At 43.9% G+C, this 25,089-nt stretch overlaps 1 protein-coding gene across 8 annotated transcripts in view; it reads right to left on the minus strand.

The window, feature by feature from the left end:
- Window positions 1-25,089, minus strand: part of MTMR4 (myotubularin related protein 4) — an 856,656-nt gene that overhangs the window by 432,875 nt on the left and 398,692 nt on the right. For all 8 annotated transcript variants that reach the window (XM_078679492.1, XM_078679491.1, XM_078679497.1 and 5 more), the window contains 2 exons: window positions 21,260-21,373; window positions 17,087-17,310 (listed from right to left, as the gene is read on the minus strand). In XM_078679492.1, the coding sequence (XP_078535618.1) occupies window positions 17,087-17,310; window positions 21,260-21,373 (338 nt within the window). The remainder of the gene's footprint in view (window positions 1-17,086; window positions 17,311-21,259; window positions 21,374-25,089) is intronic.

The following is a 25,089-nucleotide window of genomic DNA, read 5'->3' on the forward strand; positions in this document are numbered from 1 at the left end:
GCACAACACCCTCTTTTTTTATACCATTTGCAGGGGAAAAAACAGACGTTTTCAACTGTAGCTCTTTTTTCCCCATTCCCCCCTACCCCAAAAAAAAGTTTTGCTGTATTATGGCTAATTTCTGTGTCCCCTCCAGGGGAATCCACAAACCCTGGGTACCTTTAGAATCCCCATGATGTTGAAAAAAAAGGACACAAATTTGACGTGGACAGTGACACCATGTGGTCAAAAAGTTACAGGGGCCTAAGCGCGAACTACCCCAAATAGCCAAAAAAAGGCTTAGCAGTGAAGGAGTTAAATAGAAATCTGTGTGTGACAACATCGTGAACAAGGCTGTGAGGTAACAGCTGGCTGGAACGCGTTGATGTTTCACTCTATGGAATAAAGCCAGATTACAAACCCACTGAGTGCCGATATCGCTTTCTTGGACAAGGGAGAAGGCATTTCTTTGTACATGTATGTATATATATATACATATATTTATATGAAAACGTGTTTAAATCAACACACACTGGAGATAGAATTTACCAAGGCCTCACTTAGATCCCAAGGTCAGGAACAGTCTAGGAAAAATGACTTGGTATACCTGAGCACGAAAAAAAAATCTGTGAAAGAGAAGACATTCTTGGGTAGAAAAGAATCATGTTATCCGCCGTACCTGGACACCTTGCCAAATTATGCACTTAGGTGTGAACTACTAAGAGTACGAATCGGAATTAACCCATGGCTATTGGAGGGAAAAACTAATGCTGAAATGTCATATGCTGATGAAATTTGTAAATGTGGCCTCGGAACTAAAAATGATATTCTGCATATATTGGTTGATTGCCTCGCGGTTTTAGCATTGAGGAAAAGGTTTTTATGTCCGATTTTTTAAAAATATGGAATAAACTCAAGAGCCGAAGCTATAGATATACTATTAGAAATGTCAAATCTTGATATAGCCATCGCTTTGGGGAACTATATGAAAAGCATAAAAACGTTCCTGAGGGACAGTTCGAAGGGGGTTTAGCAATTCTATCCCTCCTCCTCTTTCAGTTTTACCCATCTAGCTTAGGCAAAACATTTTAGACAAAGATATATCCCATTGAACGGAGTGAAATGTAATAATTGCTGCTGTTGGGGTATGAAGTTGGTTTTTGTACCCTTTTTATGAATTTTATTGTAAGGGATTTTTAATGTATTGATTGTTTTTAATGTGATTCTTGCAGTGTTTATAGACCATGGTCTAAATAAACAAAGTGTTTCAGTTCAGTTCAGTTCAGTATTGGCGCAAAAGGAGGTAACATCAGCTGACTGAGGACTGTATTAAGCTCCCGTGAAACTGGAGGATTTTGAAGAGGTGGAAAAGCCCTGAAGAAATGTTTAATAAACGGTTTAATGATCCTTTCAGAAAACAGAGTAGATGTTGAACCATCAGTTTTTTTAAACCTCTAGATTAAAGCCAGATGGACCCAGACTTATGAATATTGGAGACCACTTTTGCCCTAACTCAACAAATATGGTAGAGTATGAGAAGGCTTTATTTGAAGCGGATGATGACCATTATTCATGCATCAGACACAAACGCTTTCACTTGGCACTGTAAGTCTTATTGGTTCCTCGAACACGAGCCTGCGCCAGAATCTGTTTATACTCTTGTGTGAGATCCAGATAGCCAAATTCTAGGTGTTCCAGTACCATTTTGTCAAGTTCAGCGACTTGGGATTGTGGTGGGAAATCTATCCATGATGTCTGGTGTTGGAAGCTGGCTCTTTATATGATATACCACTAAGTGGTTATATTGTGCAAATAGTCCTGAGATTCCTCCAGAAGTGTACAAGGATCAATGCAAACCCAAAGTGCTCTATTTGTGGTAGTGTGGTCGAGCAACCTTAGGCCTAACACAGAAGAGTGTAAGACATTTGCTTTGCATATAGTGATTAATAAAGGACAACTCTTAAAGGAGATTCACACCAATGTTCGAAAAATACGCTTCTTTTCAGTTTTATTTTAAGACCACAATATACATTCTAAACTACGTTTTTCTAAAGAAATACTTTTCACTTTAAAAAGTGGACACTTATGGGAGAAAAAGAAGAATGTGGTTTTGCAGGTAAGTTGGTCTTGGTTTTCAGGATGAAGAATCAGCACCAGGCAAGGTTCAGGTGAGTAGCAGATGTGCACCTGTCAGCGGCAAGGGTGGCGGGGGTGGGGGGAAGGAATGTTTGGGGGGGGGGGCTGGGTGCAGGGTTCCAATGCAGAAGCTGGTGCCAATGTTATCCAATGTAAAAGGGGGGGTAATTGAAGACATGCTGCTCGCGGCGGAGTCACAAGCTTTTGGTAACAGTCTCTGGTAGTTAAAGTAAGCACAAGTGGGGCCACAAGGCAGCACCAAACTTACACCCTCAGCGGCACAGGGGCAGCCGGGTGCAAAGTGCCAACACAGCGTCAGGCACCCAATACAAGTCAATGGGGCACCCAATACAAATCAATGGGGGAGATCGGTTTTGAAGAAAGGCTGCAGGCTCAGGCCATGAGGCCGGACGAAGAAAACCCACAGCTGCCCAGGTAAGTAGTGATGCTAGGGGACGTAGGGACACTGTTGGTCAGGCTTCCCAAGGCCTAGTACTTTGGGTGTTGGAGTGCCCTTTGGGGTAGGGGAAAAGCTTACCGGGCAGGTCAAGGTCTGGGGGAGTCTTCGGATTGAGGCTGCATGCATCGAGGTAGAGTCTGTCAGGGGTCAGCCCATGGTGCACTCTGGCTCAGAATTGCTGGGGAATCTTCGAAAGACCGGTGGGCCATTTGAAATCGGGCCGTAGGGCATTGGGTGCAGAGGTGGGTCCAGAGGCAGTTTCCGGTTTCTCAGGGCAGTTTTCTTTTTCTTTTAAAGTTGGTTTCTTCTTGAACAGGTCCACTGTTCTCGGGAGACCAATGGGTGCATTACCTGGGGTGTCTAAACCCTCTATTATGCCACTGTCCTGTTCGAGGGGGGTATAGCCGTAGCCCTGACTGTATAAGTCCCACCATCTTCAAGATGGTGGGCACTGAGAAGTATGCTTCACTTCGCCTCCAGCACCAGAGGGGTGGATTTGGTGACATGGGGTGGAGGGGCTGGCACACCTCCTGTTCTCACTAAGATTTCCCGCCGATTCTCCTGGCAAAAGTGGGGGTTTGAACTGGAGGGCTGCCATCTGCTTCTAGCAGCAGAGGCGGCAGTCACATTACAAAGGCAACAAGGCCTTTGAAGTTTCCCTCTCCAGCACTGTGCTTATGCCCGGGGAGGAGGTGTGACACCTGTGCCCAGGATGGGCTTGTGGCATCAGAGAGCCGGTACAGCAAGGAAACCCACTTTCCTACATATGGATAATATCCTGGGATGCACCTCCAAGGGAATGGCTGGATGTGCTGCCAACTGCAGAAGCTCAGTGTCCAGTACCGGCGAGGCCGCGCTGGAGCAATGAGGATCAGAGTACAATGGCATAACTTTGCCTTCAACAGCTTGGGGATCAGGGAAAAAGGAGAAAATGTGTAGGCAAATATCTTGGGCCAAATGATCGAAATAGCATTGCCTATCGTCCTCAGATGCACAAGTCTGCTAGCGAAGCATGTGCATTTTTAGGTGCTCCGAGTGGCCAACAGATCGAATGTGGGGGTGACCCCACTGATTAAAAATGTAATCCACCTGCTTCAGTTATAGTTCCCACTTGTGGCAATAAGTCATTTCCTGGCTGAGCGCACCTGCCCGATTAATCTAGCAGATGTTCCACAGCCTATGTAGAACATGGATGTTGTGTTGTCTGTTCTGATTAAGTCCAGCTGACTTGCCACTCTAGCAAGTAACACTTGTAAACCTAAGCTTATGGAGAGGAGTTCCAGCACATTGATATGGAGCTTCTTCTCTGCATCTGACCAAAGGCCTCTGGTAGAAAACTGTTGCAGTTAGGCTCGATATCCATCCATAGATGCATCCGTGGTGAGTGATCACCTTACTTTTATTGGTAGAAAAGAAATACCTGCATTTAGGTTTTCTGAAAATCCCCTCCAGATCAGAGCTTATTTCAAGTGCCTTGTGACACGGACCATATCTTCCCACTAGCCTTCTGCCTATTTCCATTGGAAATCCAGCCTTTGCTGGACGGTTCTCATACAAAGCTCGCAAAAAGTAATGAGACCTATACATGATGCTATCATACCAAACGGGGACTTGTATTGCCCTTCTTTGATTGCTTTCCAGCAATCGTCTTTCACATTATCTGTAACTTTTTCATGTTTTCTGCCCAAGGTGTGGAAAAGTAAATTTTGCCATGTTCTGTGTCCCTACGCGTCCTCCATCATATGTTATCTGTGCATTACTAATATGCATATGTATTCCCTATGTTCGATTAAGACGCAATTATAGTTGTGTCCACCTTTAGTATGTCAGTTTCCAGTTCTCGTGAATACTACGAATATCAGGCCTATGTAAAGCTACGTTGCCACGTTTCTCAGTGTGCACGTTATTCCATTGTAAAATCTCCGTTTCTAGGCCTCAAAAGGGCCTGGACACCAGATTCAGCTCCTGTCCCCTGAAGCCTCGCTGAGGAGCGATACAGCCCCCGCCTGTATCCTCGACCCTTCACTTACTTCCTGCCTCGCAGTGCCCGGTTCAGCCTGGCTCTGCCTCTGAGTCTGCCAAGAGTATGTTATGATTCGAGTTATCAGTACAGCCCTCCTTCTCTGCATTCCTAAAGCTACTGAACTGCATCAATAGTTTCCGTCATTTTCTAGCCTCTACGTCTCCATGTAAGAGAAATACTGCATTTAATGATCATTTAATATTCTTCATCACGCACTACATGTAGAATAATGCATGCTCCAGTCTTAGAGTCTGTTCGCCTTTACCCCGATAACATTTGGATTCTATCAACATGTTCTCTAAACATCAGATACTAGATACTGCTTAGGCACATGTCGCCCTGACTCTCCAGACTTCAGTCTCTGCTCCTAGCACAGAGTTCATAGCCCCCAGCTTCTCCTAGTAACACGTCATTGCCAGTTTGCGCGCACCATCAGGTTAGAGGTCCCGGCTCCTTAGGTAGCCCCCTCCATGGTTTCCACCCTATTCATGACATATTCTGTTACGTTTGCATCACATGTCTATGTATACGCCCTGTTACACCTCTTTTCACCCTTATCTTTCGCGACTGCTACGCGTCACGCCTATTGCTCCACCCACTGCTACGCCTATTGCGATGTAATGCTATGTGTTTGCGTTATGTATATATGCTCATGTACTGTTATTAAAAAGTTATCCTTCCGCCGATTCCGATCCTGACCCCGGCAGCGCTGCCAGGGCTTGCCATCCTATTCCTGTGCAGGTTGTCCTGTCCCTGTCTTTATGCTGTATTAAACCTGCAAAACTCCTACTACCTCGAATCTTGACTCTTATTTATTGAGCTATCTGTTATTCATTTATGCATTCAAAAAGAGAGGTATTATTTATTTATTTACCACAAAGGAAAGGCTTTTCCCCAACTGAGTGGCGAGCACTGTTCCCAGAAATTGGATCTTTGTTTGGGGTAACAATGATTTTTCCCTGTTCACAGTGAGACTTAATCTAAGGAAGAGGATGATGCAAATCTTCGTGAAAGCTTTTTCTCTGGATGGAGAATTCACTAACCAGTCGTCAAGGTATGGGAACACCTGGTGACCTTCTCCTGAAGAAAAAAAGGCAACTAAAGCGAGATATTTGCAAATATTCTCAGAGTTGATTTGAGCCCAAAAGGGGGCGCTTTGAACTGGTAGTGCTGAGCCACATGGCATGTGGAAGTAAGCATCCCTAGGGTCCCGGGAGGTCAAAGAAAATCCCCTTTCTGCATCATTAGGAGGCCTTCTTGCAGAGTAGGCATCCAGAATGACTTTTAGAAATTCGTTCAGCTCTTTGAGATCCAATATCAGCCTCCATTGACCAGTCTACTTATTTATTAGGAATAACCTGGAATGGAAGCATTGATTCCTTTGGGATTTGGGGACAATTTCTATGGCTTCTTTGTGATAAAAGCATGATAGTTTCCATTTACAGCTCTTTCAAATGAAGAGGATGTTCCTTTCTTGGTGGACAAACTGGGGGTCTCTGATGAACTTCACTGTATGACATTACTGGAGAATTTGCAACACCCACTTGTCTGATGTTCTATTATTCCATGCGAGAGCAAAAAGGGGACCCCCCCTCTCAATTTCTGAAGACCATATGGAATAGGGAGTTAGGCTCTCTTCCGATTACCATGGCTTTGCACTTGGTAGGAACCTCTCTTTCTTCCTGCAGACGTCCAGAAAGTATGCCTCATTTTGAATAAAGGAGTATCCCATATCATACCCAGACTGTCTTTGAGGATAATAAAGGCGTCCTTGAACTCCATACCGGTCAAATCCTGCTCCAAAATTTTGTGATCTGTGGGAGCTATGAAAAGTAGCTGTACCAAATCTGAGATACTGCAACAGCCCTAATGCCTTTGTGAATTAGTGTAGGTATTAAGGCCTTGCAAAGTTTCAACATGGGTCCCCCAAAAAAAGTTATCCCATCAAAAGGCGTGTCTAAGATGTCTGATTGGACATCAGTGCGGAAGGCTGTGGACTTTAATCAGCCTGGCCTCATCCGTTACAGTCCCTCCTGCCCACTGGTGAAAACCTGTATTCGAAGCAACCATCGCCACTTCAATAATGAAAGAAGATGTTAATTCTCCGTTCTTTAAAATAGCTCTCGCCGTTTCCCTCTTATCTTCAGCAATAAGATCCAGTAATGGAGCTATTTCATGTCACATCTGGCGATCATAAGGACCTAGAATCGCCAGGGCATTGGCGGTCTTAATTGAATTTGCTGCCATAGGGACAATCCTCAGGCCCAATTTACTAACGTTGACTGGAGGATTGGATGACCGCATTATTGGAGTGTTAGTTCATCTCTGAGCCGCTGAAGCAATTACTGAATCCAGTAGAGCATGACCAGTGAAGCAAGCCGGAGCAGAATCCATACTTTATTTCATTCATTGCAGACATAATCAAGAATAGGTATGGATTTAACGTATTTCCGAGGTTGCTCCTTAAAGACGTAAAGAAAAAAAAATGGTACTTACCAGTATGCATCTGTTCTTGGCATGTAGAGCTGCAGATCCACACACTTTGCATTAGATCGCCATCTGGTGTTGGGGTTGGATGGCTGCACCTTGTTATTTTCTTGGAAGAAGTCTTTGTAGTCACAAGATAGGTGACTCCTCCTTTGGACAATAGGGTGCATGGGCATAGACTCCATCCTCAGATTATTTTTCGCCATGATGGGAAATAACGGAGTTAGTAGAAAAGAAAGAGATGTCCATATGTGTATATCTATGTAAGATATTACTGGAACAGATACAGGTCCCGGGAAGGCGGGTGGGCATGTGTGAATCTGCAGATCTACGTGCCAAGAACAGATGCATACTGGTAAGTAGCATTTTCCGTTCGGTCATATGAGCTGCAGATCACACATTTTGCATAGACTGTACAGCAGTATCTCCCCTAGGAGGTGGTCACCTGTATTGGTTGCAGTAGTTTGAAAGAGTGTTTTAGGAACAGCTTGGCCTCCAGAAGCTTGTTGTTTGGCCTGCACATCATCACAATAGTGTTTGGTGAAGGTGTGTGTTGTAGACCATGTGGCCGCCTTACAAATGTCTTCTAGAGGAATGCTCCCTAAGAAAGCCATGGAAGCCCCTAGTTTGCGTGTTGAATGCGTTCTAGGGGGAATTGTTAATGTGCGTTTGGCTTTTTGGTAGCATATTTGGATGCATTTAACAATCCAGCTTGCAACCCCAGCTTTAGAGATGGGATTACCCTTATGCGGTGGGGAGAAAGCGGCAAACAATTGTTTAGTTTTTCTAAACGATTTAGTCCTGTCAATGTAATAAAGTAGAGCTGTTTCGACGTCTAGCGTGTGAAGAACTCTCTCTGCCACGGAGTCTGGGTTTTGAAAAAACACAGGTAATTCTACCGATTGGTTAAGAGGAAAAGCAGAGATGATTCAGGAAGGAACTTTAGATTTGTTCTAAGAACCACCTTGTTACGGTGTATTTGTAAGAAGGGTTCTTGTATGGTTAAAGCCTGGATCTCACTTACTTTACTGAGAGAGGTGATTGCGATTTGGAAAGCTACTTTCCATGTAAGAAACTGAAGTTCACATTTATGTACAGGTTCAAATGGGGGTCCTAGGAGCCTAGTAAGCACAATGTCGATATTCCACACTGGAGAAGGTGGTAATCTGGGAGGAATTATTCTTTTAAGGCCTTCCAGAAAGGCTTGAATTGCTGGGACCCTAAAAAGGGACAAGCGTTGTCAGTTTGGTAAGTAAACTGCAAGTGCTGCTAGATGTAGACGTATGGATGAGTGCGCTAAACGACATCTTTGCAAATGTGGTAAGTAGCAAATGATGTCCTGGATGGACGCATCCAGTATATCGATATGATTGTTAGCGCAGTAAATAGCAAATCTTTTCCATTTCGCTGCATAGCAAGCTCTGGTGGTAGGGCGCCTGGCTTCTTTAATGATGTTCATGCAGTCCGGTGGAAGGTTAAGGTAACCGAACTCTAGGACTTCAGGAGCCAGATTGCCAGATTCAGCTGAGTTGGATCGGGATGCCTCATCTTTCCATGGTTCTGCGTTAGTAGTGATGGGGAGATGCATAGTTTTTTGGTGTGGGACTAGTGAGAGTTCCAACAGTGTTGTGAACCATGGTTGACGTGCCCATGTGGGAGCCACTAGAATCAATTTTAGAGCCTGTTGTCAGAGCTTGCTTGTGGAATCAGTGGGAGTGGCGGAAAAGCAGACGCAAATCTGCCTGACAAGTTCATCCATATTGCATTGCCGTTGGACAGCTGGTGTGGAAACCTGGCGGCGAAGGTTGGGCATTTTGCGTTTGTGTGTGGCAAACAGATCTATCTCTGGTTGGCGGCCCCACATTTGGAAAGATGGTAGAAGAACTTGTGGATGCAGTTCCTATTCGTGAATCTGTTGCGTCTGTCGACTTAACAGATCCGCAATCTGTTTGTGAACTCCTGGAAGGTGTTCTGCAAGCAGGTATATGTTTTGTGGAATAGCCCACCTCCAAAGTTCTGTGCAAGCTGGGACAGCTGCAGAGAATGTGTGCCCCCTTGTTTTTGTATGTAGTACGTGGCTGTTATGTTGTCTGTCCGGATGAGGACAGCCTTGTTTTGTACATGGATTTGGAATGATTTTAGTCCTAGGAATATTGCTAGTAGTTCCAGATGATTGATATGGAGCACTTTCTGTTGAGTGGTCCATTTGCCTTGAGTGGTGTGATTGAGGAGGTGGACTCCCCATCCTGTGAGCGATGTGTCTGTTGTTAGAACTATCTGTGAAATTGGCTCGAGGATCGGCTGTCCCATTGGTTCCACCTCTGCAGAGAACTTTGTGCACGGCTGTCCACCAACACCAGATCTGTAAGTTGTCCTTGAGCCCGATTCCACTGATGTGCTAGAAATTCCTGTAAGGGGCGCATTTGGAGTCTTGCACAGGTACAATAAAAATGCATGATGCCATCATGCCTATGAGTTGCATGAACGCTCTGGCTGTGAGAGAGTGTTTTGTTTGAAATTTGGTAATGAGAGCTTTTATATTGGCTATCCTGGCTGGACTGGGATACGCTAGTGCTATGGAAGTGTTGATTGTGGCCCCTAGATATTGATGGACATGAGAGGGCTGGAGATGCGAATTGGTGTAGTGGATTGTGAATCCCAAATTGTGCAGTGTTTGGACGGTTTGATGAGTGTGTTGAACACAGATTGGATGACATGGCTTTTATTAGCCAGTCGTCGAGATATGGGAAGACATGGATTTGTTGTCTTCTTAGGTGTGCTGCTACCACTGCAAGGCACTTGGTAAACATTCTTGGTGCAGTGGTGACCCCAAATGGAAGGACTTTGAACTGATAGTGTTGTCTGTCCACCACGAAACGTAGATACCTCCTGTGAGAAGGATGTATGGGAAAGTGGAAGTAGGCGCTCTTGAGCTCTAGTGTGGCAAGGAAGTCTCCTTGTTGGAGCAGTGGAAGCACTTGCTGGAGAGTGATAATGTGAAAATGATCCGAGTGTATATACAGATTGAGGGGTCGGAGGTCGAGTATTGGCCTTACTGTCCCGTCCTTTTTGGGATTAGGAAGTATAGGGAGTAAAATTGTCACAATTCCATCACCACCCACAAAATTTGTGGAGAAAAAGAGTGAGCCCCTCGCGGTAGCACCACCAATGGGGTTATCTGGCTAGCAATTACCAGTGTACCCACTTATCATCATCGGTGGCTCACTCTTGTAGTAGTGGAAAGAAAAAGACAAACAGAAGAAAAAGACCAACACCATATAACAGCACTTTTTCTTAACGTCAGCCAGACAATGTACTGATTGTTCGTGCGATAGCAAGTCAACTTAAGCACTTGCTATTTTAGTGTACACATACACCAGTAACACCAGTGAGAAAAGAAAACGTGAATCTCACACAATTAAAAGTAAAGAGCTCACTGGCCACTCCTAATTTATTCTGGGATGCGAGTTCTCCAAATTAAAAATGATTCACACTGGGCAAAATCTTGTGTGAATCATTGTCGCCGATATGTTTCGTTGCTCTTATTTTGCGCAACTTCTTCAGGGCAAACAGGGGTTATCCACTTCTATTTCCACTCTCTTGTAAACCACACCTGTGATGGTAAAAAATGACAAATTGCAGATAATAATGAGCCGATGGTTCTGGACCCTCACATGCCAGCTGGCTGGGTCAAGTACAATTAAAAGATTGTGGCACTTAGATCATTTGTAACATAATCACCTGGGGTTAGTGTCTTTCACGCGTACCTGCTACCCCATTCACTGTGGACATCTGTGTCCAAAAGATCAAGTGTCCCTCTGAAAACCCGCTACCGTCAGGTAATCTGTGCACAAATACACAAACAAACACCAGATTTAGTCAATATCCGGCCGTGTCACCTACCGCTTCTCACCCTATGTTTGCTGTCAATGCCCTTTCATTACACAGAGGATAAATCAACTACTGGCACAAACTCGGAGCAGCGCGCATCCCACCACTGTTGCATTCCCCAGTATAAGCCCATTGCCAGTTAAATCACCTCTATATCCGCCCCATTAAAGATAATGACTCGCTACTCTTACCGCATGAGATAGATCATCTTACCCACGCCGAATCACTGGCAACGCTCGACTTCAGGGTGGTGATGGAATTGTGACAATTTTAAATATTTCCTACTGTGTACCATTGACACCTGCACAGTAATGGATAGCCTAAAAATAATGGGCACGTGGTAGTAAAAATTTTATATACACCGCTACATTTTCTGTGTGTGGAATAGAAAGAGCAAGAGTGTCTGGAGGGACAGGCCATACTTTGTTTATTGCAGGTTGAGTCGGGGGCGGCCTGATTCTTTTGTTCCCCCTGAGGCTCCAGATAATTGGAAGTAAACTCCTGTTCCCTGATGTAGTAAGGGGACTGGCTCTATGGCTTGCTTTTGAAGCAGTGAGAGAACTTCTTGTTTTAAAAGCGCAAGATGTTCTGTGGACATTGGACGCTGCTTGGGTGGCATGTTTGGGGGGGTAGCTGTTGAGTACGAGGCAGTAACGATGTTGGATCATTTGTCTTACCCACTTGTCTGTTGTGATGGAATTCCAGACAGGTAGGAACTGCGATAATCTTTCCCCAAACGGAGTGGAATGGCCTGGTGGGAGTGGAGGCAAGTCACTGTTTAGCGGCGGGGGTGGTGCGAGTGTTATTGTTACCTTGGCCTCTCCCCTTGTTGTTATTTCCTCTGTATCCTCCTCTAAAATATCCTCTGTTGGGGGATGTTTGGGTGGTGTTTTTAAAGGAAGCTGAGGTTTCTGTACCCATGTTTTTAGAGGCGCCTCTATAAAAGGAGCGATGAAAGGAGCCACGTGTGTATCGAGACTACAGTGCTCCCATGGACTTTGCAGTCTCGGTGTCTTTTTTCATCTTTTCTAGCACAGTGTCCACAGCCGGTACAAAAAGTTGTTCTTGATTGAATGGCTGATTTAGAATGGTTGATTGGACCTCTTGCTTAAAGCCTGAAATGCGTAGCCAGGCGTGTCGTCTGAGCAGTACACTAGTATTAATAGACCTAGAAGCAATATCTGCTGCATTAAGTGCGCATTTAATGGAGGCATTTGTTATTAACTTCCCTTCCTGAATTAGGTCATTTACTTGAGTTTTGTATCGGGGGTGGTGCATCCCCCAAGGTTTGTGAATTGGCGCGCTTTCTCTATTGGATCTATTGGGTCGTTGTAATCCCAATCGTCCTGTGGTATATAGTCTGGATCCGTGAATGAGTCTGCAGGGTGGTCCCCCCCCCCTTCCCCAACCCCACAAGCCATCATCATCATCATCTTGTGGTGGTGTATGTGGTGGAGAAGTTACAGGTGAGGTGGTGTACCAGGCGTAGGGAGGGGAAGAGGATTACAAGGAAGGACAGGAGAAGAAGGATGCATAGGTGAAGTGGCCCAGTCCTGCTTCCTGACAGGCACTGAATTGTTTGAGTTTTTGTTGGATGGTACAGCTGTGACATGTCCTGTTTTGGGATTAACCTTGATCTTCTTTTGTTTGGGATCTACAGGATCTGGATTCAAAAGTTCCTCTTCCTCGATAACCGCTTCAGGCGCCAGTTTTTTCGGTTCCAAGCGGGGTTGAGTTTTGTGCTCTTTGGCCTTGGGAGGCGTGTTAAAATCCTTTGGCTGGTTCTTCGGTTCCGAAGGTTTGGGTTTCAGAGTCGAAGCGTGATCTTTAGGTTTGGAAGTGTTCTAAGCCGTTTTATCCGTAGGGTTTGAGGTGTTCGAGGCCGGGTTGTCTTTTGGTGCCAAAGGAATCGGTGCTGATTTCGGAGCAGAGTGTTCTTTTGGCTTAGGTGCCGAAGGCTCCAGTGGGACTATTCCGTGCGGTTTGCTAGGTCCAGAGCTACCGGAAGGCTTGTATTTCTTCTTCGGAGCCGGGCCTGGAGGCGGGGCTTCTAAAGTGTGCTTTTGGTCGCGACTGGAGCCAACAGTCGAAGTCTTGACCAGTGCCTTCTGTTTTGATGGTGGGGTTGGGGCAGTAGTACTCACTCATTGACCTGGAGTGATGGGGTCATCGGAGTCTTCTGCCTCTGACACGATTTCCAGATCCTCTGAATCTTCTTCTGGGACATCTGCGCCTTCGTCAAAGATGTCTACCAATTCCGGAGCTGATCTCTGTGCCATGATTTGTCGTCAAGCCCGACGATTTCGGATAGTCTTTTTCAATCGAAAAGAGGCACAGGCTTGGCAGCTGGACTCGTGTTCTGGCGAGAGGCACAGGTTACAGACCTTATGATGGTCGCTGTGTGGGAACTTTGCTCAACACTGGGGGCATTTCTTGAACAGCGTCCTTTCCATGAGTCATAGGCCTTAACGGCGTCAATAGGCCCAACGGCTCGTGTCGACGATCGGAATCAAATCGATGAAAGGCACATCGAAGATTTGATGTTTGAAGTGACTAGAGAAAGTTATGCGCGTTGAAAAAGTTTGACAATGAAGTTTCGAACCGGGGTGCAAAAGTTGCATCCGGACCCAATGGCGGAAAAAAATCTGAGGATGGAGTCGTTGCCCATGCACACTATTGTTCAAAGGAGGAGTCACCTATCATGTGACTACAAAGACTTCTTCCCAGACACAAGGTGCAACCATCCGAGCCCAACACCAGATGGTGATCTAAAGTGTGTGATCTGCAGCTCATATGCCTCAAACACATGGTAGATCTACAGAGGTAATCGGTTGGGTTACATTTCTTGGCAGCTCTTTCAATCAAGGTATGAAATTTAGAGATCATCCGTAGCATTTTTTAAATTGGCCCATTACCACTTGGAACCATACAGTCTCAGCCATTATCATCCCTTCCATCACTATCTGGTGGTAGTCAACCTTCCTCTACTATATCAGAACAGGAAGAACGATTAGGGTAAACATCTACGTCTATGATCCCCTTGGTGTTGGAAGTGATGTTGGCGGTGATGACTGCCTCGGAGGTGAAACAGGTAAAGGAGCAGGTTGAGGAGGCGGGAGGGTGAGAGCAGTAGGCAAGCCCATGTTAGGACTATTAGATGGTTGCTGCAGCAATAACTTGGAGCCTGGTTTAACATCTTGGCAGATGGGTTACTCGGTCACAATGGCCTTTGTGACAAAGAAACCTGTCCGCCAAGATCTAATTCAGGCCCTTAGTAAAAGTATCCATCATTTGTTGCAAGGTTGATAAGAAGGCCATTGGCACTTGGACCACATGTTTATATTAGGTAGTTTTGCCTTAAATTCATTTGAATGCTTCCAAACATGTACTCCTGCGGACACATTCACTGTAGGATTTCTTATTGTCCACTGCTACCTCTTCTCTAACAATGGATCTTTTATAAATTAACATGCTTGAATCATTACCTACCATAAGAATGGGAATCCAGGTTTACCAGCCTGACACAGAATGAGTCAAGAGTGAATGTATATAAGGTACCAACTTTGAAGAACTGGTGTTACAGGTAAGTCACTAATTTCTTCAATATCTGAGACATATCTCACATCCAATTGCTTTGAGCTCTAAGCTGTCAACATAGGCATAATCACTAGCCACTTATTCCTGGTCTGACCGTAATAATTGTACCGGAGCCACATCCATGACCCTCAAAGGTTAAGAAACATTTCCTTTCACGTTTTTCATTGACTGTGTGTGGTTCCCAATGATAATTCAGGCAACGGTATGGTAGTTGTCGGTATGGTCAACGTCGACGGCATGTTGATGCCCATAGTGTTGTTGACGGCATGCTTGACGCCAACTGTGTAGTCGACAGTATCTTCATCTTATGCAATGGAGTTATAATCTTTGATGCCTACGGGCTAGTCGATGACCATGCTTCCTTTGAAAATATGTTTTTGTCTCGTCATAGGTGAGTCTCTGTAGCGCTTAGACTCTGGTTTGTCAGCAGATGAGGTGGCTGCAAGTGCTGTACCAAACAGATCATGCTCAGGAAACCGTAAAAGTCTCCTCTTGTGTGCTGCCTTCATGGAAGTGCTTGGGAGACACCCTTCTCATGGAATCATCCCCTGAAGAGGGGACATCTCCTTTAGAAGGGTGAAAATGCACTTTATTCTTAAGATGCCAACCTCCTCTCTCTGTACTGGAGTGGAGAGAGACTTGCAGATCTAGTAATCTGTGGACTTATTTAGGATAAGAATGCTTCAGCTCCACCTTATTGGCTAAAGTTTGGGTTCTTTCAACTGAGGTGGATGTGTTACTCAACATACTATGTTGTTTTAGGCCTATGGCAATTTTACATGATATACCATATGATATATATTAACACTGTATATTGCTTTTTTAATGTATCAGGGATTCCCAGCCTGACAGGGAATGATTCAAGCATGTGAATATATAAACGAACTAATGGTGAAAAACGGAGGTGTACAAACTTTGTTTTTTTAATGTTTCATTAAGATTTAGTAAATAGGGCCAAAGTGCTGCTCCCTATCCCATAATAAAATACTACACTGGACTGTTTCCCACTCCCTTTGCATGGGAGTATTCCATACCTAGCTTAGAGTGGCTATTTCCTATCCGGTATCACTGAGTCATGGCCACTTACTTCCCTTTCCTTCAACCCTTATTTGGGACAGGTCCTCACCCACTCATCTACCTGTGAAGCACGAAACCTGCCTATCTTTATAGATGTATACAAAACTGTGCCATTTTTTACTATCAACAATGTTAGTTCTTCCTAACTACTACTTTACACTAACATGATTTTTTAAGTTGTTCAATTACACAGTACACCAAACAATATGTATAGGCGTCTCAGTAGTGCTGGATGTTAAGCCCTCCTCTGTCAGGTTGGATTCCCATACGTTCCACACTTCCTCTTCAGACTTGCTGCATCCAAACAGCTACTAAGTATGACTGGATGCCACTTACCACTTCTCCCAGCAGTAGTGCTCTATTTCCAACACCTGCAGGCTACTGCAAACATCCTCAACCCCCTACCCAATTTTCCAGCATCCCACTCACAAACACAATGCAACAGAGCTGATTCCCAGTCTCGCACTCCTGGACTATAGCCTCATCAGAAAAGTAGATTCTATAGTGCTTTCCCTTCTTCAGGAGGGCTGAGAAAAACACCATCACTACTCACCGAACAAGAGCCAGTCATACAACTGCCTCCCACCTTCTTGGCAAGGCTGAATCACATCTCCTTACTGAACAGTCCTCAAAGGACTTGATAGACAAATCCCTTTAATACCAACCTTGATGAAAATGTGTTCCTACAAGATCTGTCTTATGTTAGACAGGGCTGTGTACTTCGTCATTCCGGTCTCAGAAATTCACCTCTTCACCTCCAGTTTGTAAAGTTTGCACCTTGCAAAACTTGTACCTTATCCTCAACTGTCTCAGACTGGATTCAAATCCCTCCCATCCACCCCTTAGCAAGGCGTGCGCACAGGGAGTCACTACTTGCCTCTTATCACAACCCTTTTCTGCAGATTTGTACTCCCCTCTTTTCTCTAATGAAACAAATCAAAACTCCTCTCCTTACTAGTTGATCATTTCTGAAAACCTGGCACCTTTCTCACTCCAAAACAGGATTTACTATCCTTCCCTTGAAGGCTGGATCCACCCCTTTAGCTTTCCAATTTTGATCTGATCATTTCACTCAACAGGACAACACCTCAACTGCCCTCCATGCAGAGGTGCAGCATAAATATCCACCCAGTACGATTTGCCTCAGCCCATTCTCTCTAATAGGTGTATCCTCAGCCATAGCTCCTGCTCTAATTCTGTTACATCAACAGATCAGTATTCAATACAGATCTGACCTGCATGTGCCTAAGAAAAGCTTTTTCCAGATTAAGAAGGGAATAGCTAAGGCAGTGCTGATAGCCAGTGGTTTAAATACAACAGGGAGTTGACAAGAGAAGAAAGCATTGACCTTTGGTGTTTTAAGTTTGTAATGCTTCAAAAGCTAAACATAACAAATGAAGGCATTGTCTGACATATGTGATTCAGCTGGCTCTTACCAAAGTCTGTATCCACAGCGTCTGTTCCTTCACTTCCATTCTTTATACCGTTTACCTCACTGACAGCTTTAGAAATGCTCCCACTATTGTACTTTCCTCCTGGATTAAGAGCGCAGGCTTTGGCGATGGAAGTGACCAAGTACTCATCATCTGCATTACGCCAGCCCCACCAGCTAATCTCCGGTTGGCTGCACCGGGCAATCACAGCCCCATTCTTCTGATGTCTATTAGGGGAGAGGTGAAAAGATAGCAACAAATATTATAAAAAAATCTTTAGTCTTATTTAACACAGCTACTAAAAATACATTGATCAAAATTTTCTACTAACATGTTTAAGGAAGTTGATGTAGTAGGAGCTCCCAAACATTTCCAATATATTTAACATTGAGGGGCACATTAAAACCTACATTTTAAGTTGAATGTGCCACTCTGCAAACACCTGTCAAGATCTTCAGTTTACCAGCTGTAATTTTCCACCAGGTTCCCATGAAATAGCCATCAAATATTTTATTCTAGACAAAGGAACAATAAGTAATACATATGTGCTGGAAGCCCTTTCTTCTTAAGGTAAAGAACTTGTACAACTTCAAGGGTATCAAAGCCAAACATTAAAAAAATGCCAATGGTTGGGTTTGAGGAAAGTGGTGTATTATATTGTGTGGTTGTGCGACCTCACTGTGTAAAGCACTCACAATACTGTCTTGGAACCAGTTTGGGTCGTTTGTTAAACTGTAGTTCAACCGTGGGTAACTGTGGCTTCGAGCAGTCAGGCTTAAACAAAGGATCAGCATTTAAAAGTACCAAAACAACTGAATAAGAAGTCACAACAACAAAATTCAACACTAATCTATTACAAACATTGGCAATGCCAATAGGTCTCGCCTATGAGATCTATTAGTTTTGGCAATATTTTGTAGCCATGCTGTACAGCAGCACGGATGGTTTGCAGTGTGGCTAAATCAAATTTCAAAAAGTACTATGATGCAGCCAAGGCTAATGCACTCTTTTTTATTATTATTTTTAGCCATGCTCCACAGCAACCAAACTGCTATATAGCATGGCTACAAATCATTGCCAGAGTCGGTAATGCCCATGCTGTACAGCATAAACTAAAGGCAATGGCAGAGCCAATATTATCAAAGGTAAGACGTATTGGCTTTGCCAAAGCTTAATTGTTACACTTCACATGCGTGAAAAAGAAAAAGATTAGGACATTTGGCAAGGAAAATCCTATGGGTGGGTTGGGGGGGGGGAACTCCTCAGTCTACGGTCTTGCTAGGGCAACTTTGGCCATATTGGGATATTGGGGTGGGGGAGGTGATATCCCTCAAATTTATGTTTTTTTTTATTTATTCATTTGTTTAATGCGATTTGATATAGCGCGAACTTTACCCGAAGGTGTCAGAGCGCTTTACATAAGAACCAGTTGCAAAACATAAGGACTAATTATTACATGCGTTACATAAAAGATACAAACAGAAAAAATTGCAAATGTACAAGATGTAAGGTCACACAAAGAAGAGATACAAACAGAAAGAAAAATTGCAAATGTACAAATAGTAAAGTCACTCAAGGAAGAGATACGAATGTATATTCTCTAAGATTCACATAGGAATGGTAGAGTACAAAGGTCTACTGCATATACTAGTGATTAGAGTTATCTCTCGGGTCAAGAAGAATCGGTGCAACTTTTGCGCATCAGGACTCTGCTTCCCAGGCTGCATGTCAGCGGTCAAGTGATTGTGGTTATTAACCAGCCAAGACAGGCTTCGTCAACTTTTGTGACCCTGTAGCAGGAAGTCAGCCAACTGACTCTTGGAGTTCACTTCTTCTGTCTGGGGCTCAGGGATGACTTTCTCAAGAAGAGCACCAAAGGTACAGTCCTCTCTTTGCCAGCCCAGGTGTAAGAGATGGAGTCAAGTCTTTGGTTCAGCCTCTCTTTGACAGGTCCAGGGAACAGCAGGGTAGTCCTCAGGTCTTCTTTCCAATGTAGATGTGATTATGCCCAGAAAGTGCCTTCGGGATGCGGTAGTTACTAGTCAAAGGGCAACTAGGCCCCTTCCCACCTGGTGACTACTTCATGCAGTGTGGTATCTACTATCCCTAATGCAATATTCTGCCACTTCCAAGAAGGCAGAACCCCTCTATCGGTGTGTGGAGCCTGGGAGCCCGCCCTAGAGATGTTGCTACCTGAAGTTTACACGCCCACAGGAAAACTGCTATGTCAACTGTTTTCCCCTCTCTGTCCTCATTGTCAACCTGCCTACCAGAACAAAAGAGCAGCCCCTATTGTGTCTACATTTGCCCTTCAAAGTCAGCTTTGCCTTTGGGCTCACACCCAGTCTGGCTTTCCAGTTAGAAGCCGATTCACATCTCTTCCAGCGGCAGGTCCTTTTTGTTCTTTCCTTGTTCTTCTCACCAGGAGGGCAGAAAGCAGTCTTGTGACTGGTAGCTGTAAATGGCCACCGGAAAAGTGGGCAACAGGGTGGCAACTTTCTAAAGTTGCCTTGTACTGAAAAGTTGCATACATTTTGACTTAAGCATTAGGTCGGTATAATGTTTTGATTCTTTTGATGCCTTAAGTATCCTTTTTAGTAGCCACATACAGAATTTAGCACAGCTGAGTTGTTAGCGGGTAACCCTGCAAGCTCCAATGGGGCCACTATCCTCACTCACAGTAAAAGTGGCAATTTAGGGTTTTTACTGCCAGGACATGTAAATAACATGGTCTGCTTCTTAATATACTGCACTCTGCCTTAGGACTTGATTGGCCTACTTGAGGGGTGACATATATTAAAAAGGGAGGATTTGGGCTTTAAAATTAATTTAAAAGACAACGTTGAGTTAGCAACTAAATACTGCTCTACCAGTCAACTATGGCAGTATGGGATTCATGCTTCTGCGTTGTCACACTTGAGATTGCATAACGAGGGACTGCATTCCACAAGAGAATTATTTAATTAATTTCTTTTTATTCAGTTTTCTTTTTTACACAGAGGCAACCACAAAATACACCACCATATCTCTGATAGTATTTGCCAACTCTTTGACACAGACTTCCAATTGTCACTAGGGTGCTTCTATTGCCATAGAGGTGGTAGGACTGTGAGACATGGACTCTCACAAGAGACACTAACTGACAGGCCCTAGTTACCCCTGGTACCATATACTAGGGACTTAACATTAAATCAAGTTATGCCAATTAGAACTAAGCCAATGAAACAAGTACTTTTTAAGGGTCACAGCACATGCACGGAGTCCTGATTAGCAAGTCTCGGGCATTAGTCTGGTTAAAGTAGTGCCTAGTAGTTAAAAGTGGACGTTAACCTGCAAAAAACCTGTTTCCTTACATGGAGTATCTGAGTCAAGAATCTGTAGGCCTGCTACGATGAACATCATTCCTGAAGTCGAAACAAACATTTAGTGAAGGAGCATCCATAGGCCAACGGCACAGCTTTACATATTTGAGCAAAGTACATGGGAGTGTGGCTGTAATGAGCACAGCCTTCTGCTTGGATGCCAGTAGTATGCTGTTTGTTTTTCTCCCCTAGGATGGTTACATTTTATAAGTTGAGTAACAGTGAAAATACCCTTTTAAAATAATTCTTTGTATGTGAATAATAAAACATCAAATAACCACAAAATGCAAGATATGCGTTGGGGAGTATACAAGCAGATGATAAATACTGATTCACTTCAGAATTCTGCATCAACTACACACTATTTAGGTAGGGACAAGCCGCCCCTCCTTCCCCGCATAAAAAGCTCTTATTCTGTGAAGGACACAATCAAATAGGCCATTTTGGATTGCCGCCCATCACCAATTATCCCTCCTGTCAGCGCAGGTAAAACACAGCATGCATGGTTGTAAAGATAAGAGCTAAGGATTACATGGATTACGAAAACACTAGTATCCTGGGTGGAACAATACCTAAAAAGGAACATGAAATGTTACCTTACAAGCACGACGGCGAATTGTGGTGAGATGTAATACACAGATACACTCTTCCCTTTGCATCAAACACCTGTAGTTCACTGTATGGTCTATGATAATTAAAGAACTTCAGTCTAGCAGAATGAAAAATAATTTGTCCATTTCATCAAGTATGCACTATTTAGAAACTGCAACTTGGCAAAGTATAAAATATAAAAAGTCAAAACTGTGCAACGTACCTGTATACAACAACAGGAATCCTCTTCCAGGACCTGAAGGAAGCAACATTCTCCAGCTCTTTGTCTGTGATCCACACAGGAACCAAGAGTTTCTGAGGGTAACTTGCACACAACCTATAAACATCAATCCCAAACATTTAATGAGACTAAGCATGGAGCACATGCACAAAAAATGACTAAGAATAAATCAAACCATAGAACATGGATCACACAAAATCTTGCAAGCCTACAGGATGGACCTCATTTATCATACTGGAGCAGATTACATGGCTCACACCTATAAGCATGAGCTAGCAATCCCCACTTGCCCCCGAACCCCCAAAATAGAAATATACTGTCATGTAACAGTTTTACTGCTTGAGACTATTTTAGAGTTCCATATATTCAGTATTCCTCCATCTAGCTTTTGGGCAATTAAAAAACATGCAAATAATACACCAACTATGTGATTGTTCTCTTTAGACTTCGTGTTCATCGGCTGATAAGAGTTTTCCAGATGAAGACTTTATTTGTTATTACTTATAGACCATTTGTGTTGTTCAGGGAGAAGAGAATTGTGTGAATCTTCAAAGTCTAGCACTGCAAAAGGAATAGTCACTTATCTGCAATCCTAATTCTGCTTGAGGGGAATCTCCAATGAAATCATAAGCATTGAACTATCCTGGAGCAGTTGTAAAAATATTGTTTCACTTGTGTTAGAAAATTGTTTGAAACGTTAGTGTTAAAATGGCCACACTACTCAATCACGTTAGTTTAGTAGCACATCCACCTCACTTGAATCAACCTGAACATCAGCCAGTGAGGTGGAAGTAATGAGCTTTCTTCTGCCCTTACAAACCACCATAGCTGAAATGAAGTAGCACAAGTGTAAAGAGTGCATATCATAGCAGTGAGCCTCTGACAGAAGAGGAGAGAGGGCGGCATATGAATGTATGAAACAAACCAACGCTGGAGAACTGGAGCAGCTAAGTAATTTCTTATCTGGCACTGGATCTTTCATACATTCACATACTTGAATAAGAAGCAGTGCATAACATTTTAGAAGAACGGGAAGTAGGCTCACCTTATCAGAACAGGTTGTGTAGAACTGCTTGTCCAACTTCTGCATTCCCTTTCAAGCAGTAATGCCTGAGGAACGCATGCCTGCTTTTCTACATGGCTGCACAGCAAATGTCCTGTAAAAGCGCTCCAGCATACAGTGCAGCTCTTATGCTTCTGGCAAGGCTTGGACTTAATGCTTTGGAGCAAACGCCTTGACTTGTTGTGACAAAAGGTGATGCAACCAGACAGTAAACATGCAGTACCTTGTTTGAACAATGAGTGGCCCCTTCCTGGATGACCGAATAAGCCAAATAATTGATCTGAGAAACTTGACCTTTTACTCCAGTAGGTTTAAGAGGACTTCATTCTCTGCTGCTGATCAGAGATCTCTCATGGGCAGTTTCTGCATCTGTTGTCATAATTCTACTGTATGTTCAAGTTTGAAATGGAAGACCTGCTTTGAGGTTTGATGGGAGCCTCCACCACAGCATAGCCTGCTTGATGCACCTGTTGACTGACTGGGTCATTCCATGAACCGTTCACCAGCTTCCTCTACTTGTCTACCTCCAGCTCAATAGACGTCATATAGAGCCTGCTAAAAAGAAGCAGGCCAATGAAAAACAGGAGACCTAAAAAGGGATTTGTATATCCTGATGGGCACCATTTGCTTGGAGCGAAATGCATTTGCCAAGACCTGAGTTTTACAACGTTTTTGCAAAGTCTCCAGAGTTGAGAGTCCAAAATTGCCCCTAGGAATTGCAATCTTGATACAGGACAGAAGGAGGATTTCTCAGAGTCTAAGTCCTAATTCTGGGAGTAGGCTGATGCAGGGAGTTATAGAGTCACTAGCCTTTTCCTTTGATGGATGATAGATGAGAGTGGTTCAAGTAGGGGTGTAGTTACTGATCTTGTTTTGAAGGAAATAAGCTACCTGTGCCAGGCACATTGTAAAGATCAAGAGCACAGACTTCAGACCAAATGGAAGCACCCTGAATTGATAGTGCTGCCTAGTCACTGAAAATCGTAGGTATTGCCTGCTATTTCAATGTTTAAGGATGTGAAAATATGCATAGTGAAGATCCATGAAGGTCAGGCACTTACCTTCCGGAAGCATAAGAGACTTCTTGGAAGGATACCACTCGGAAGGACTGTTTATTTCCAGGAATTTCATCACATCTCAAAGGCCCAGTATGGGTCAAGAAAAAAAAACAAAACAAGAGTAATCCCCGATTCCTCTTATTCTTTGGTACCTTTTCTATGCTTTCTTTAACGGAGAGGTGCATATCTGGTGGTAACTCTTTTTGGCCAGGTTTCTGTATAAAGTCTAGAGTGTGATCAGGCTGCACTATTTGAAGCATTCTTCAATCTATAGTTATCACTTCCCAAGCAGGAGCAAAAGCAGAGATTTTTCCACCGACTGTTATTGTCCAGTAGGCGCCGAAGCCATCAAACTAATTTAAACAACTGCGGCCTGGGACACATGGGTGCTGTTTATTATGTATACAGAACCACTTCCTTATTTAGAGGAGAGGAACACTCAGCTGATGCTTCAAGGCCGCTGCATGCCGGAATTCCAGCCCAGCTGATTCCAGTTTACTGACACAAGGGATGTACACCAAGACGGACAGCCTGACGACACTTGCCCCCAGGTAATGGGCAAGTTAGACCACCAGTCATGGATTTGGCAGGTCACCCACCCTAGACAAATCTAGGTTAGAGAGCGCTAGGAAGGAGTACACTATAATCAGTATTTATATGCCAGCATATATTCAATGCTTTCGAATTATTCATCTTTTTCACTATTCTTATAATGCTAATTAAGCTACTTCGTTTCATTCTACTGATCGCAGCACACCTTTTACAATAATCACACTATTTTAATAAATATTGAAACGCCTTGCTGAGTACTTCGTGTGTATTTCTTGGGTACACATGAGAGTCTAAACTAAAAGGTTCTAGATCTGTTACCATGATTTCCTTAGGGGATAAGGGTGGTCATGTTCTGAGGTTTTACAAACATTTGTTACCCTGTAAGGTTAGGTGCAGATGGTGCACTGTGGCTAGCAGGACTATGGGCCAACATATCCTGAGGGTGTGCACAGAATCAGTCTGCATAATCCTGACGTTTATTTTGTCCAAACGCACAGTTTTACTTGAGAGGTTCGGGCCATACAACAGAATTACACTGGTAGTAAGGATGGCAAGCTGGTAAAAGTCAAACTATCCCTTTTTCATGTTCTGAAGTAGCCTTGGCATCAATCTCTGCCTGCAGAGTAGCCATGATCGTACCCAGATTGTCTTGAAGGGTAGTAGGGTTTTCCTTGGATCCAGTATTGGGAGAAGCCACCTTAACAGGCTTGCGATCTTCTTGAGCCAATTAAAGGCATGGAAGCAGGATGTCCTACTTGATGCTCTGCAGGGCGTCATCTACATGTTTTCCCCAAAAAAGCTGATCAATCAAAAAGCAATCCCAAAATATCTTCCTGGAATTCTGGAAGGAAGGAAGCTGACCATAGTCATCTCTGAAAGGCTGCAGGCTGACTGAGGCCTGGGCTGGAAGCATCCATCATTGCATTGATGATGGTGGCTGCCTTCCTTGATAATGGTCTTAGCTTCTACTCTGCTATCATCTGGGATGAGACTGATAAGGGTTGAAATGTCATGCCTCATCTAGCAATCTTGTTCACTCAGGATGGCCTAGGTATTTTCGCTTTTGTGGATGTCGCAGCCAGATAGCTGACGTTGCATCGCAAGTTGTTTATGTGCCTGCCATCCCTGTCTCGAAGCAC

This window comes from Lissotriton helveticus, chromosome 3_1 (genome assembly GCF_964261635.1).
Source record: "Lissotriton helveticus chromosome 3_1, aLisHel1.1, whole genome shotgun sequence".
NCBI lineage: Eukaryota > Metazoa > Chordata > Amphibia > Caudata > Salamandridae > Lissotriton > Lissotriton helveticus.